A 17,319-nucleotide genomic window follows, 5' to 3' on the forward strand; every position below is an offset into this window, starting at 1 on the left:
AACGGCACATGGAGAATCTAGCAACACCATGAAGACCAGATGATTTAGTTCAGCATGAGCTTCTATATTTCAGTCTATTTCAGCAGCACTTCATAAATGTATCTGGAGAAGTGAACTGAAATCCATGAAAGCTCATGCAAAAATATACCTATTTTAAATGTCTAATACTGAGGAAGATCAGATTCAGATTTAATAAGACTATTATGTGTTTCAGATTTTCCCCCCCATTTTACCAATGGAGAGTTTCCTTAGTAGAAAAATAAATGTGTGTGTTTGTGTGTATGCACACATTAGAATCATGGAATCATAGAGTTGGGAGAGACCACAAGGGCATCTAGTCCAACCCTCTACCATACAGGAAAACACAATCAAAACACTCCCAACAGATGGCTATCCAGCCTCTGCTTAAAAACTTCCAAAAAGGAGACTCCTTCACACTCCGAGGCAGCGCTGAACAGCTCTCATATACATCTGTACACACATGGCACATACACGCTTATGAAGGGCACATAAAGCACTTTGTATGCACACAAAGGCGGGTTACAAACGGCCCTCAAGGGGCCGTTTTCCCGCCGCCGCCATTCGCTGCGCAGGGAAGCCCCAGCTGCCAGACCGCGAGGCTTCCCTGCGCAGCAAAAAAGGAGCAGCAAAATGCCGCTCCTTTTTTGAACGCGGAAGTGGCGCCACGAGGGGTGGAGTGCGCCCTCGCGACGTCACTTCCGCCGCGACACGTCTGGACGCACAGCGTCCAGTACGTCAACATGGCGGCGCCCATGTGGATGGGCACCGCAAAAAAGTACGCGCTCTGCGCGTACTGGGAGGAAGGGCCGTCAGGAAGGTAAGAACCTTCCTAACCCTAATACGGCCCTTCCTAACCCTAGTACGCGCGGAGCGCGTACTTTATGGCGGTTTGTAACCCGCCAAAGTGATTTCTGTATTTTTCAGGAACATATTTTCTGTAAGCAGAGTGTAAGTTGTGTTCTTGGTAAGTTCTTCCCTGCATGGGAGTTCCTTTCCTCCTGAGATCTGGCTTCTTCCAGGAACCATTCTATGAAATGTTTCTGCCTGAGACAAGGAGCAGTATCCTTCTCCCAGTTTCGTGTGCAAAAGCCAACTAACTGGCCAGCTATTAGAATCTTATGGCAACACTGAGTGATAGGAATACATTCTCTCATTTCATTTTAAAAATATTTTTATTCCAAGTTAACACAAAACAGTACAAATTAAACACAACAACCACACTTCGTAAAACAACAGCCAATATATAGAATAACTTCTGCTTTTTATCTCTCTGGTTTCTTTTTAAATTATTTTGTTTTCTTTTTTATAATTTTACTCCCTCCTAAATTCTTTATTTCCTTTTCTTTCTAATTTCTTCTTCACTTTCAGTATTAGGTTTATGCATTTACCTTATTACAACCTTTATAGTACTTTAATTCCTTAGTTCAATTATCACAAAAAATAACCGTTGTCTTACACCAATTGTCTTTTCAAAATTCTATCAGCTCATACTACTCTTCTTCCACTTTAGGAATCTTATCCTTCTTAATCATTATTGTCAACTTATCTGTACTTATCACATCATATAACATAATCAGCCAGTCCTTCATTGTTGGTATCTCCAAGTTTTTTCAACAACACAATAAACTATCCTAGCAGTGGTAGCATATATAATAAAAATTTAAAATATCTTTTCTCTATCTTGGCAGCCAGCATATGCAACATATTAAGTAAAAACATTTCTGGACATATGGGAATTTTTATATTCAATATTTTTGCAATTGTATTATGAATCAGTAACCAAAATGTTTTAACCTTAGGACACAACCACCACATAGGATAATAAGTGCCTACATTAGTACATTTCCAGCACTTTGAGTCCACTGTCTTACATATTTTAGCCAACCTTAACACTGTAAAATGCCGTCTAAATAGCATTTTGTAGACATTTCTCTTCATATTATATCTTAATGTAAATGTTATATTTACCTTCCAGACCTTTTCCCATTGTTCTAAATTTACTAGGTGACCTATGTTTTGTGCCCATTGAATCATTCCTTCCTTAACCATTTCTTGCTCTTTATTCCATTCCTGTAATTTAAAAAAAAAATTATTTGTGTCTTCACGCATCAGTATTTTTTCCAGGTCTGATTTATCACAGTCAAAACCATATAACTTTTTGTCCATCAAGTATCTTTCTTTCAGTTGCTGTATAAAAACCATTGACATCCCTTGTCACCTTCTTCTAAATCCTGTCTAGTTTTGAATGATACCCTATCACTATATTTCTTTATTAGGTCTTTATAAAAATACCATTTTTATTAGTAGCTCTCCATCTCCCATAAACGTTTTTATGCGGGGATATCCACAACGGTGTTCTAATATATCATTTCCTTTTATGTTCAGTGGCTTTCTCATGTAATGATCCTTAAACTCTTTATCTTTATATTTTCATACCACAAGTAGGCATACCATCCAAAGTACATATCTGTTTCTTCTAGATTTAATATATCTTCTTTTTTCAGCCTAATCCATTATGTTAACTAATTCAAAACACATACCTCATAGTATGTTTTTAAATCTGGTGAACCCAAACCCCCTCTATCTCACCTATCCTGCATAGTTTTCCATCTTATCTGTGTTTTTTTTTTTTACTTTCCCAGATGAACTTGGAAATGGTTTTATTCCAATTCACAAAAGGTTTATCATTCATAACAATTGGAATGTTTTGAATTAAAAACAGCATCTTTGGCAGTACCAAAAGATTGTAGGGTCAGCTCAAGGTATATGAGGTAGACCAGGTGGCACTTGCAGCACCCAGCAGCTTTCATTTGACTTTGCCTAATGGTAGGGCTGGCTGAGTAGGGAGTGCTTCAATAGCTCTGGTAGTACAAGGTTGATATTTTGTGACCTGCAATGTGTATGGATTTTATCTTTCATAATTCACTGGGAGAGGAGAGAAGCAACTTCGGTAGTTCTCAGTCCAGAGCTCAAGAAGGTGAGGAGTCAGTAGCCAGGAAAAATAAGTGAGGTGGAAGAGTGTGCAAAACAGTAGTCAAGATCCAGTTCCAAGGGTCCAGAAAGCAGAACAGAGTCTCTGAGCTAGTTTGGGTGTCTTTTCCACAGAGTGGGAGATAGATGCTGCTTCCAACATGACCAGTGTTTGCTGCTAGCCTTCTCTAGACCATCTGATGGTTCAATGAGAATGGCTGAGACATCACCGCCTGAGCTACAGGTGTGCCAAGCCCCTCCTCAGTGCTCTTCTATCACTGTTATCCCAGAGGGAGGTATAACATGTTGCTACTTCCTCTTTATTTTTTATTTTTTAAAATATCATCTCATATATTTTGGAAGTAAGGCCTTTATGGGTATGACAATGTATAAGTTTTATTTGTCACATTTTTATCCCATCTTTCTTCCAATTTATAAACAAAAGCAACACACCTCACACTCCCTGGCAGTTTCCATGGATGATTTACATTTAAGCAGTGATCTGCCCAATGCTGCCTTAAACCCAGCAAGGTTGCTATATCATCTTCCTCCAGTTGGTGCCTTGGGTGGAATAATGTTAATTGCATTAACTTTGTCAAAAAAAGGTAAGGCAACAAGACTACTGCCACAGACAAATATTTATACTTTCCAACGTTCATTGTTTAACTTCAGACTTACTAGAAAGTCAGTATTGCCCCACTTACAAAGTGCTTGATGACATCTTCTTCCCCCTTTCTCCTTCTTCCTTTAGAGTTTTCTTGGTACGGGATAGCCAAAGTAACCCCAAAACCTTTGTTTTGTCATTGACGGATGGATTAAAAATAAAGCACTTCCAGATTGTGCCAGTAAGTATACCACAGGGCTGATATAGTTCTGCCCATGTCAAAGTGAGCATTGTGGTAATTTGTTCTATTTATTATGATTAAAACTGGTTATTTTACAACTTTCTATGGAAGCAGATTTTTTAAAAATCTATTACATAAAACAGGATTCTAATGGGATACGTTAACCTTTCCCTAGGTTTCTGCATTCTCTTTAATTCACATGCCAACAACATGTAAATATAGATCATGCTGTTGTTATGTTTCTCCCCATGTGTTTTGAATGTTCAACTGCTACTGAGCAGACTTTTGCCTTGTTGAAATGCAAAAGCAAGTTTTATAAGTAAATAAAATAGGAAAGGGGATTTTTTTCAAAAGAAAACCAAAGGTCAGAGGGCTGCACCTTGGAAAGACAGGTTCATTGCGTTATAGCTGAACAGTGCAGTCCTCTACATGTATCTTTAGAAGTAAGCCCCTGTGAGTTCAATGGCACTTACTTTCAGGTAAGTGGTTATCAGACTGCAGTCTAATTTTCCACCTAGGAAGACTGGAATTAATGATCTAACTACATTATCAAAGCATATTTGCACATTTTGTCTAATTCTTTGACTAAGATGGAGCACTGTAAATGATTTAATCTTCAGCCTTGGGAACATGAAGGTCTTAATTGTATAGGTGATCCCAACTAGGGGAATCCCACTGAATCACTGGGATTCACTCAAGTCTTACTGCACTGTTCAGCACTTGATTCAGTGGGTCTACTCTAACTGAGACTACCAATAGGATCCAGACTTAAAACTCTGCTGCAGTTCTGAGATAGTAGCAAACCCTACCAATATGTTTTCAAGGCAGGTGTATCATATTCTGTGCCTGTATGTGCTTCTATTGCTCCAGTTAGGTTCCCTCATTATAACCTTTTTCTGCCTCAATCTGTGCAAAGGCTGCAAGAGATAAGAAAATTTAGTTTTGGTTATGATTTGTTTTGTGCATCAATGTTAGGTTGCCATGTCTTCTTGAAAGTGCCTCAAGGAAGCTAACAAAAATAATAGTGTAAAGCGAACTGATCAGTATAAAATAATAGTGTAAAATGAACTGATCAGTTTTAAAGCTTTAAAGTGATACATTCCTCTTTCTTCAGTAGCATTTCGCTTCGTACTGCAACCTTTACTCAATTAATCAGTTAGATTGCTCAATTAAGAATCATTTTAATCAAATAAAAAGGTGCCCCTAATTAATTGGGCAAGGCAGCCTCCAGCACAGTGTGCCAAGAGACTACGGCATATCACAGAAAGAGAGGGACACATACCTCTGTTGTCAAGGCAACATGAGGATGTATTTCCTCTCCCCCCCACCAGTCACCAAAGAGTGGGCAAACCTTGCCCAGTTATATGATGTCCCCAACTTCCAAGGGTACTGTATCAAAAAAGAAAAAAAGGTGGTGGTGGTGATCCAATTTCATGGTTTGCAGATGAAGCTGTGGAATTATGCAGGCTAACTTGATTAAGCTGCAGTTTTTGAAGATGTAATTTCAAAGCCAAGCTCAGTCTTAAAGATTTTAGTAACTTTGGACAAGTTGAGTGCCTGCCAATTCATCCTGAGGAGGGTGGACAAATAAAATATAACTATGAAGCACTTGAGTCGTTATTGTTCATGTTGTTTTCCCCCTTCTTGCAGTTGGAAGAGGAAGGCAAGCTGTTTTATTCATTGGATGATGGTCACACCAGATTTTCTGATCTCATTCAACTTGTGGAGTTTTATCAGCTCAATAAAGGCATCCTACCCTGCAAGTTAAAACATTACTGTGCCCGAATTGCACTTTAGCCTAAACACCAATATCTCACCTAAGCCTCGTAGAAGATAAAGGGAGGGTTTTTGTTACTCTTGACAAAGCTGTTTCTTAAACAAAGGCGATAAAAAGTGAAGGTCAGTGAATGTAAATTTCAGCTTGCAAAGAAGAGCTTGCATTCTCTATAGAAAAACAAAAACAAAATGCAGTATTTTTGTGTTAGAGTTGACTAATTAACAGTTGATCTTCCAAAAATGACTTTCAAGCTGGAATTGTGTAACTGTGCAATGCTGCAATCCTAGGAAGTATTTTTCAAAATACCAATAAATGTCTTTTTCACTAGTTTCCTGTATACCTTTTAAACTTCTGTCTCATTTTTCTTCTTGAGAATTTATTGTAGACCAAGGGAGGAAAAAAAAAAGATAAACTCAGTGATGGAGGCCTGCTCCTGTGAGGCTCCTTTGTACATAATGGCAAAATATAAAATTATATTTTAAGCTGTATTTATAATATTCTCCTAAAGTTTGCTAGCAGGGATGGGAAGTATATTTGTAAATATAGATGGTCCTTCCATGGGATTAGGGGAACAGGACCTCTGAAAGTGGAAAAACCATAAATTAAAAAAAATACATTTTTTTTAACCTGAGAGAACACCACTCTAAGAATCTCTATGTCTTCCAGTGCAACTCTATGGTAAACATCTGCCAGAAGTTGACCAGAGAATTGCACTGGAGGGCCTGCAAATGTCTAGAGAAGTGTTCTCTCTAGGAATCTCTAGGTCATCCAGCATGACCTCTGGTGGACATTGACCATAGAGTCACCCTGCAAGACCTAGAGATTCCTAGAGAGAACATACTAATCAAATTTGTGAATAATCAAAGCCACAAAAGTCAAAACCACAAATGTGGAGTGGAGGGCCCACTGTATTGATAATCCAAATGCAAAAAGGGTTTTCTAAGTATCAGGAAACCTTGATGAGGAAACTCCTGGGTGGATGAGAATCTTTGGAGTTTGGGACTTAATTGTGTTGGATTTTTTGCTCAGAAAATGGATTTTCTGCACAAAAATGTTATTTTCTGCTCAGGCAGCAAAAATTCTGCACAAATAAAATATTTTGCATAGCAAACGGCTTTGTAGAAAAATACATCTCCACAAGAAATGCTGTTTTCAGTGCAACTCCCCCTCCACCAATGTGGATTGATAACAGAATAAATCCTGAACTGAAGGTTGCACAGTTTTTGAGGATTTTCTTGCAGTGGGCATCAAAATGGTAAAGTTATTCATTGTACACAAGAATAATTTTCTAGCTAGATCTTTAACTGTTTTTGGATATGAAGAACTAACATGAATGCAACCCATGTAATAGTGCTTTTTGCAGTCCCCCCCCCCAAATAATTACAAAGATGACTGATACATGTAATACACATGATTTGATCATGGCTGGGATTTTCTTTTTTGGATCCTTGTTTCATAGGTAAGTCAGAAGGTGTTGCAGAATGACATAACCAGCCCCCTCCTCCTGGCATGTGACACTCTGATGTAGAAAACATATTTGCAATAGATGTTGCAGCAAAGTAGAACAAAATCCAAAAACAGTGATATTTTTATTGGCCAACCAAAAGGTACAAGATACATCATTCAAGCTTTTGAAGTTTCACTGGCTTTTTTATCAGGCAAAGATGTTAAAAATTATAAAGGAGAAGAAAAGTGACAATATTGGAGTTGCAGGCTTACATTTTGTCTTCAATGTCACTTCTGTTGTCAGTTAAGATGGTGTGGAGTGATCTCAATGAACACAGAGGCCACTCTGTTCTTGGTTGTTTGGGGACCAGGGACAAAGAGCCGTACACTTGGGAGGTGACACCAGCAACTCTCCTGCTAGGATAAAACCACCAAGACTGCAGAGAAGAGAGAGAAAAAAAGTTCCATCATCCACTGCCTGGTCCTCTTCTCCAAGGCTGCTGCCTATCTTCCTGCTGAGGAGGACTCTAGCTGCTTGCAGGAGCAGTTCCAGTAATACTGAGCAACACTTTCCACTCACCTTAACAGGAATGTAAGGGGCTGCCTGTGTGGCAGGCCGACATGGAAGAGGATTGCCCCTATGGGAGAGCTGCTTTGGGGGTGGTGAAAGGGGGAGGACCAATCACTTGACTGGAGAGTGGAAAGAAGGTGTTATATTTATTCTTTCTCTTTTTAATTTGTCTTTAGCTGCCCTATTTGCAATAGTTATGGAGTTTTCAGAGAGTCTGGGAGAAGGAGCTAATAGGTATGGGGAGACAAAGTTATCAACGGAGAAGAGGGGAGATCCATAGAGTGTTGGTTGTCTTTAAATGGTACCCCACTTTGAATAGTCTGGGTAGCCTTGTCAACAGCCCCCCTCCCCCCAGCTGAAAATACTCCTGCCTAATACCAAGTCGGTAAATGGAAAAACAGCTCTGATTCATGATTTGATTCTGGGTGATCGTGCTGACTTGGCTTGTATCACAGAGACCTGGTCAGATGAAGCTGGGGGTGGGTGGGTTAATTTCTCCCTGCCAGGAGGGAGGGAAAGCAGAGTTACAGTGGTCTATTGGGATTCCTTCTGCCTTACTGGGTGCCCTGTCCCACAGTCTGATGGGTATGAGTGTGTCTATGTAAAGGTCAGTGGTTGGGACAGAATACGGATTCTGTTGGTGTACCATCCACCCTGCTGCACAACAGTCTCCCCGAGCTGAGTCTCCGCAGTGGTGTTGGGGTCTCCTCAGCTGCTTGTGGTGGGAGACTTCAATATCTATGCGGAGATAGTTCTGTCAAGAGTGGCTAAGGACTTCATGTCCTCCAGGATGACCATGAGTCTGTTCCAAGTAATATCTGGTGTCACCCATGCTGCTGAGCACACTCTGGACCCAGTTTTCTGTGCAGGAAGGGATTTTGATAATCTGGGTGTGGAGGAACTTTCAGTAATTCCATTGTCATGGACAGATCACTACCTAGTGTGGTTTAGACTCACTGGAACTCAGAGCCTCTGCAGGAGTGAGGGACTGATTAAGATGGTCCACTCCAGGAGGCTTATGGATCCAGATGGATTCCTGATGTCTCTTGGGGAGTTTCCTGTTGCCGTGGCAGGTGATCCATTCTAAGCTTTAGCTGATCTCTGGAATAGGGAGATGGCCAGGGAGTGGACACGATTGCTCCTAAGCATTCCCTCCCATGGAGTGGAGCCATGTGAGTAATGATCACTGTCACCACTGATGGTGATGAAATGAGTGGGACAGTGACTAGAGAGACGATGGCGGAAGACTCAGAACATGTCCAATTGAACATGGGCTAGAACTCATTGGAAACTCTTTGCCATGGCAGTGGTGGAAGCAAAGAAATCCTTCACTGCCACCATTACACTGGCACAGTGTCATCCAGCTGCACTGTTTCAAGTGGTCAGGGGCTTTCTGCATTCTGCTTTGCAAGAGCAGTACAGTGGTACCTCGGGATACGAAATACCCAGGTTACGAAATTTCCGGGATACGAAAAAATCCCATAGGAAATAATTGTTCCGGGTTACGAATGTTTTTTCGGGTTACGAAAAAATTTTTGGTGCTTTTCGGCGCTATTTTACACGGAATCGCGGCTTTTCCCCATTAGCGCCTATGGCATTTCGGCTTACGAAGGCTTTTCGGGTTACGAAAGCGGCCGCGGAACGAATTAATTTCGTAACCCGAGGGAGCAGTATATACAGTATAAACCACTCGGTAGCATGCTGTGAAGAGTTTGCCCAGTATTTTGTTGATCAAATCACTCGGATCTTCTCCAACTTGGATGCTATAGTTGATACAGATCTGGCTGATGTAATTTTGGCACCTGTTTGCCCACTGTTATTGGATATAAGTTTCAACTTGTGCAACCTAAGGATGTGGACAGAATCCTTGGAAAGGTGAGACCCACCACATGCATACTGGACCCATGCCCATTTTATTGAAAGCAACCAGAGTGGCAGATTGGGTAAGGGAAGAAGTGAATGCCTCACTACAGCGAGACAGATTCCCAGCTTGTCTAAAAGAGGTGGCAGTGAGGCCACTACTGGGGAAAAAAAAAATTCCCTAGATTCCTCCAGATCGGATAACTATTGGCCAATCTCAAATATCTCCTTTTTGGGCAAGGTGTTGGAACACATGATGACTTCCCAGCTCCAGGGGTTCTTGGATGAAATGGATTATCTAGAACCATTTCAAACTGGTTTCAGAACTGGCTACGGGACAGAGACAGCTTTGGTCACATTGGTGGATGATCTATGCAGGGAACGGGATAGGAGGAGTGCGTCCCTGTTGGTTATGGTGGACCACTCTGGCTTTCAATACCATTGACTATGGTATCCTTCTGGGTTGCCTCTCTGGTATGGGACTTGGGGACACTGTCTTACAATGGCTTCAGTCCTTGTAGGGGCAAACTCAGAAGGTGATGTTGGGGGACTCCTGTTTGACCCCCCCCCCCGGCCATTGGCCTGAGGGGTCCCTAAGGATTCTGATGACACCCAACTCTATCTTTCCTTTCCAAGAAAGCTGTCTCTATACTAAACCAGTGTCTGCTGTCAGTAATGGGCTGGATGTGGGTGGACAAACTGAAACTTAATCCAGGCAAGATGAAGGTGCTCCTGGTCAGTCATAAGGTAGATCAGGGAATAGGGACTCGGATGGGGTTACACTTCCCCTGAAATCTCAGATTTGCAGCTTGGGTGTGCTCTTGGATTCAACTGTAAGCCTGAATGCCCAGGTTGCAGCAGTGGCCAGGAGTGCATTTGCACAGTTCACAGAATCATAGAGTTGGAAGAGACCACAAGGGCCATCTAGTCCAACCCCCTGCCATGCAGGAACTCTCAATCAAAGCATCCCCGACAGATATCCATCCATCCTCTGTTTAAAGACCTCCAAGGAGGGAGATTCCACTACACTCCGAGGGAGTGTGTTCCACTATTGAACAGCCTTTACTGTCAGAAAGTTCCTCCTAATGCTGAGGTGAAATCTCTTTTCCTGTAGCTTGCACCCATTGTTCCGGGTCCTGTTCTCTGGAACAGCAGAAAATAAGCTTGCTCCCTCCTGAGTTAAAACTAGACTGCCAGATGTATCTATTCCTTGAGAATTCAGATCTAGCTACAGTGACACATGCCTTGATTACATCCCATTTGGACTATTGTAACGTGTTTTATGTGGGGCCGCTGATGGGAACCGTTTGGAAAGTAAAACAGGTGCAAAATGCTGTGGCCAGGTATTTGACTGGGGCTGGCTACAGGGATCATGTTACTCTCCTGTTTAAAAAGCTGCACTGGCTATCGGTCCATTTTCAGGCAGAATTCAAGGTACTGGTTTTGACCTTTAAAGCTCTAAACAGCTTGGGACCAGACTATCTGAAGGACTGTATCTCCCTATACAAGCCTGACCGAGCCCTAAGGTTGGTAGGAGAGGGCTTTCAGTCCCACTACCTTCACAGGTGCGGTTGGTGAGGACTCAGGAGAGAACTTTCTCTGTGGCTGCTCCCAGACTGTAACAACCTTCCATGGCAGGTCACATCAGTCCCCTCCCTGCTCTCTTTTAACTGGCAGCTGAAGACATTTGGTGGGTGAATTTTACTTTTGTAATATAGTGTGCTGTTTTAATGGTTTAATGGTTTATTGGTTTTGACTATGCTGTTTTTAACATATGTTTTAATGTTGGTAATATTACTTATACTTTAACTTTTGTAATCAGTGTTTTAGTTCTTTTTTTTTAAATACCTTGAATCCCATTGTGGGAGAAGGGTGAGATATAAATCCTTGAAACAAACAAACAAATAAATAAATATGAATGATAGAAAATAAAATTTCAATTCCATTAGCAACAGAAAAATAACTTGCCTTGAGATCAAAGCTGCCACTTTCCTGTACAAACTGTCACTTTCTTAGCCAGAGAACACTGAATTTCCGAAGACGACTCTGTACTGTAACATCTGGAAAACATTTAGGTGCTGTATAGGTAAAACTTGCCAATTATAATCCAGATGAAATAATTTTACTTTTGCTGGAGGTAAAAACCTCAAATAAATAAATAAATCCCAGTCCATTAGCTCTGTCTTGTTTAAAGTTTCTCCTGTTGTGGCAAAATTTGATAAGACAGCTGTGTTGGCCATGCAGCAAAATACAGCAAAATCTACAAACAGTGATCTGTCCATTGGTCAAACAAAATGCATCATATGAGCTTTCAAAGCTTGACTGGTTTCTTTCTTCATCAGGCAAAGATGTTAAAAAATACACAGGAGAGGAAAAGTGACAAGATTAGTCACAGGCCTACATTTTGTCTCCAATGTTCCTTCTGTTGCCAGTTAAGATGGTTTGGAAAGACCATAATGCAGGCAGAGGCCAGTTCCCTTCTTGGACATGTGGGGATCAGGGGCAAAAGACAACAAATTCTCCATCAAATTGGAATTAAAATTTTTTACAGGTCCTTCAAGGGGTCCCTGCTTCTCCTTGTAGTGTCTTGCTGGTGGAAAGGATCTAGTCAACCCCAACACCCCACAAAGTAACAGTACAGACCACATTGTTCAGGATGGCTTTTAAGGTGTCATGAATTGGATGAACATCATAGCCGCACGTTTGATGAAGGATCTTTGTCATTGTCTAGTCACAATCTGAATGTCAAGCTAGGGAGAAACATGAATATTTTGATCAAATAAAGTAGTGGTTTGAGCCTTGGAGGATGACAATAGCAACTCCCCTCAAGAAACCTTCCCAAAAATTCCCCAATGATAGGTTAGCCTTTGGGTCGCCATAAGCTGGAAACGACTTGAAAGGCACACAACAACTACAAAGAAGCTGTATGTCTATCAAGCATCTTGATAGTCCCATACATTTAAAGGGAAAGCCTATGATGTGCACCCAGAAGTAAGCTCCACTGAGGTCAGTGGGAATTACTCCCTGATGAGTGTGTATAGGATAGCAGCTTCTAATAACGGGAACAGGCATTAGTATGATTTCCTTCTTCAGTTCCTTAGTTTGTTATGGAAGCTTCAGTATGTCTGGTTTCCGAAAGAATGGACAAGATTGCACTCCCAAGTGTGTTTTTGCTATTAGTATTAACAGCTGTTCTTTACATATTCCTTGTTTTTCCCAATATATATTATTTAACCTGTGGCACACATAACACACACACACATACAAAACACAGTAAAAAGTTCATCATGCAAATATGCTAAAAGAAGATGAAATTAAAAGTCAATGCTTTCACAAAAGTGCTGTATTGCTCAACTGGTTGTATTTAGTTGGATGTAAATAATATGGGTTAAACAGAAGTGACTTTCTACTAAGTTCTTAATGACCTCAAATTTCATGTAACACATAAAATGCAATACGGTGTCTTCTCAGTGGCATCACAAGGGGGGTGCAGACTGCACCAGGTGATACCCTAAATGGCATGTGTGTGTGTGTGTGACACCACTTCTCAAACACCAACCGTTTGGCAGAAATGGGCTGTGGCATTCACCTGCTTCCCTTTAAAATGCTTTAAGAGATGACTGAGTGGGGTGAATCCCAGTGGGAGGAGAAATTTTATTTTTTAAACAAAATCAGAATTACTTTTTTTATTCTTTTTAAATTTTATTTTAAAAACCATTACATTTTAACCAGATCTTCACTATGTATATGTAAATACATTTAGGTTGTGTGTATGATATTGTAATTTGAAGTTATAATTTTAATTTTGCTAGTTGTTTATGTCACAACTATAAGTATTGCATTCAGTGGCATATGAGAATTACTATTGACAAATAACATTAGTGCAAAAAAGCATTACTAAAGATTCTTTGTGGTGTTAAATGAGAGAAGGTCAGTGAGGATTGGGGTTACTGCACTGGGTGACGCCAACCCTAGGGATGGCATGGTGTCTTTTGTGTTAGTTTGCCAAGTGTAATCCACAAGCCTTCCCCAAAGCAGTATGCCCACAATGAATGACAATCGGCTATCCTAGTTTAGGCTAATCTGAGGGCACCAGGCTGGGCATGGGATTGCGATACCTCTCTCAGGATCGTATGGTGGGAACAAGGGAGAGCCTTCTTGGTGGATGCTTCCAGACTCTGATACTCCCTCCCTAGAGAGACTAGGATGGCCGCACCCCTGCTCTCCTTTTGGTGGCAAGTAAAAATACTTTTCAACCATCAGGTTTTTTTCAGAATGAAAAGGATTGGGTTTTTTAAATGTTGTACAGTTTAGATGTTAAGGTTTCTATATATATATTTAAATTTATTTTAATATTTTAATAATGTTTTTAACTTTTTTAATTGTTTGTTTTTTAAACTTTATATTTTTGCATTATTTTTTAATTTGCACTGTTTTAAATAGGTTGGTAGTCGCCTTGAGTCCCTATATCAGGATACAGGTGGGATGATGATGATGATGATGATGATGATGATGATGATGATGATGATGATATACCAATAAAAATTGTATGTATGTATACTTTTCAGTTGTGTGTGTGTTAACTTTATCCTTTATCTTTTAAGTAGTAAGTTTGTTTTGAAAGCATTGTCATTTTTTGGTTAATTTCTGCATGTTTTAATTTTTCTAAATATTTTTTTCTTTCACAGCTACGATTATACTAGTGTTGACTTACTGTCCTCTGTGTGTTATTGATGGCATTAGACTTTACTGAACTACCGAGGAAGACCATATACAGTTGAAACGTGTTTGATTTTTGTCACCCGTAAAGTGATCCATGTTCATTTATCCATTAATGGTTGTTTGTTTTATACAAAGAGATTCATGTATATTTAAAGTGGCCATTAGTGGGGTTATGCTCAGTTTTTACTGTTCTGAAATGTGTTACACCAGTTGATGTATATTTTAGTTTTCACATCTTTACTGTGCATCTTAACTTGTTTTGTGTTCATTTGATGCTTAGCCGTCATGTGAGTTTGTGGTTTAATTCTTGATGGTTCATGGGCTTTGCATTGTAATTTAAAAGTGCACCTTTACTCTGCTTTGAAAAAGCTGAGAATTAAATGCATGTGGGAAATAGCTGAAAATGAGCAGTTAGCAGTTGAGAAACACCACATAATTCTTCTTCTGTTTAGTCACATCAAACATTTGGATTGCATATTTTTAGAAAGCGCAAGGGAAAATTCTGCATGTACCAAAGATGCTGTTCGAAACATCTTTGTTTCTCTGACGTCCAGAGAAGCTATCTTTTTCCTTCAGCGCTGCAATATCCTTCCCCTCCCAACACCCTCATTCAACTCCATGTTGCTGAAGATTTCTCTGAAGTCACCACGACAGGACATAACAGATATATTTAAATACGCATGCAAGCTTTCAGAGGTTAAACACTTGATGGTCTATGCATAATCAATGTGTACGGTAGACCAATTATGATAGCTTTAATGAAATGCATGAATATTTAAAACTTAATGGATCTGACTTTGTAGTCGGCCTTATAGCCCTCTTTTAAGACATACAAACCCACAGTAAATCGTGGCCTCAGGAGGGCAGCCGTGTGCTGTGGAATTTCGGGAAGATCCCATTGTTTTCCTATGAGCTCCCAGAAACAGCTGTGCCTTCCTGGTCTCTGCCCACCTTCCGAAAACCCAGTGCTTTTTACTCTTATAAATTATTCACTTGTTCTGTACCAATTAGTTCTACCAGTTGCAAGGTTTGTTATCAAGTTAAGCTTCAAGACAGAACCTGAATTCAATGAATGATGAAATATTTATTAACACAGATGATTAAATATGCAGATACTCTGTGAAGCTTGTTCTTGGAACCATTATATTACCTTTTTAATACTAATGATTTGTATAATTAATTTTTAAGGGGGGGGGATGGAAAGCCTTTATTAGAAAAAAAGTAGAGGGGGAGGGGGGAGAAAGGACATAAAGAAAAGGAAATGCTATGAAGGCAGATGATCCTAAGCATTGAGACAATCCCTTTGCATTAAGTGGCCTAAAGGCTTGTTAATTCCTTAAATATTTTTAAGGAATGTCTTCGTTATATGGCTCCTAGATCAAGGCACCATTGGCGGAAATTAAACCTTTCCCTCTGATCAGTATGAATTATTGAATTATTCTATATTTAACAGGTTTAAAGACAGGTTCATTCAGCAAAAATGAGAGAGAGAGAGAGAGAGAGAGAGAGAGAGAACATCTCTTACATTTGTAACTTTAACTGGGTTTTACTCTTTTGCTACCATTTCACTTTTAGAAATATTACATACAGGGAGAGAAATTTAAGTGTTCACAGAGTGATAAAAATATTTCAGTGTTTTAAAGATTTTTAAACAGAAAGTCCTATCTGTCGTAGATGTAGCAAGTTTCACCCTTTTGGGCTCTTGGTAGCTGTAGTTGATGACCTCAGAATGAATTTGAACACCCAGTTGGGAAGAAATAGGATGTTCCTATTTGGTCTTGGTGGAGAACCATTTAGTATGCTCAGAACAGTATCTATGCCAAACTTCATAGCTTTTATCCTGTCAGTTATGTGTTTCTGAAAGTCTTACTGCTTTATGCCTTAAAAAAAGAAAAGGACTGAAGGAACCTCCACACCCTTTGAGGAAAAAGAGGGTGGAAAGTAGAATGCCCTCTCTCTTGCACTTAAAAATGTTTGTGTTTTATTTCAAACTTTACTCACATCATGGGCAACTTTATAAGTGGAAGCTTTGCAAACAGATGCTGACAGGCAGTGTCACTTGTATTTAAGGACTGCTTTCCATTTCATAGGTTTTGGAACAAGCTGCAGCAACAAAATGAGGATCACTCTATAGACCTTCCAAGTTCAGAACCAAAGAGGACAGAAACCAGCACAGCAATAATTTCTTCTCCTTCTGTGATTGTTTTCTGACATTTTCCTAGTATAATTGAACTTACATAGTCACACATTCATGCTAAGTACAGCTGCTGTTGCACTGCAGAATTAATGCGGTTTGTTACTGCTTTAACTGTCATGGCTCCATCTTTTGCAATCCTGGGATTTGTAGTTTGCTGCGGCATCAGAGCTCTCTGAGAGAGAAGGCTAGATATCTCACAAAACTAGAAATCCCAGGATTCCATAGCATTGAGCCATGGCAGTTAAAGCAGTGTCAAACTGCACTAATTCTGCAGTGTAGATCATAGAATCATAGAATCATAGAGTTGGAAGAGACCACTAGGGCCAGTCCCAACCCCCTGGCCCATGCAGGAAATCAAATTTCAAAGCCCCCCCACCATCCCTTGACAGATTGCCATCCCAGCCGTCTGTTTTTTAAAGACCTCCCAAAGGAAAGGAAGGACTTCTGTCCACCCCTCCGAGGGAGTTGCATTCCCTGTCAAAAAAACAGCCCTAACTGTCAGGAAGTTTCCTCCTAATGTTTTCAGGTTGTGGGAATTCGTCTTTTCCGTAGCGTTGCATCCATTGTGTTCCGGGGTCCTGTTTCTCTGGAGCAGCAAGAAAAACAAGCCGTTGCCTCCCGTCACTCAACCATAACATTCCCTTTCAACTAGAATTTTAAAACAGGAGAGGCTATCAATAATCACCTACTTAACCTTTCGTTTTTTCTCCCAGTCTAAACATCCCACAGCTCCACTAAGGTCGTTCCGCTCCATAGGGCCAAATGGTGTTTCCAGACCTTCACAACATTTTTGTTGGTCGCCCCTCCTTTGGTGGACACGCTCCAGTTTTTCCCTCAATGTCCTTTTCCTGGAATTGTGGTGGCGCCCCCAGACACTGGGACACAATTATTGCTCTAGGTGGGCGGCTAG

At 40.3% G+C, this 17,319-nt stretch overlaps 1 protein-coding gene across 1 annotated transcript in view; it reads left to right on the top strand.

Annotated features, from left to right (window-relative positions):
- LOC121926049 (growth factor receptor-bound protein 14-like) overlaps nucleotides 1-5,924 on the top strand; it is a 45,506-nt gene extending 39,582 nt beyond the window's left edge. The window contains exons 12-13 of the mRNA XM_042459061.1: nucleotides 3,743-3,836; nucleotides 5,487-5,924. Of these exons, the coding sequence (XP_042314995.1) occupies nucleotides 3,743-3,836; nucleotides 5,487-5,633 (241 nt within the window). The 3' untranslated portion in view covers nucleotides 5,634-5,924. The remainder of the gene's footprint in view (nucleotides 1-3,742; nucleotides 3,837-5,486) is intronic.
- Nucleotides 5,925-17,319: the final 11,395 nt, after the last annotated feature.

Source organism: Sceloporus undulatus, chromosome 1, assembly GCF_019175285.1.
Source record: "Sceloporus undulatus isolate JIND9_A2432 ecotype Alabama chromosome 1, SceUnd_v1.1, whole genome shotgun sequence".
Classification (NCBI taxonomy): Eukaryota; Metazoa; Chordata; class Lepidosauria; order Squamata; family Phrynosomatidae; genus Sceloporus; species Sceloporus undulatus.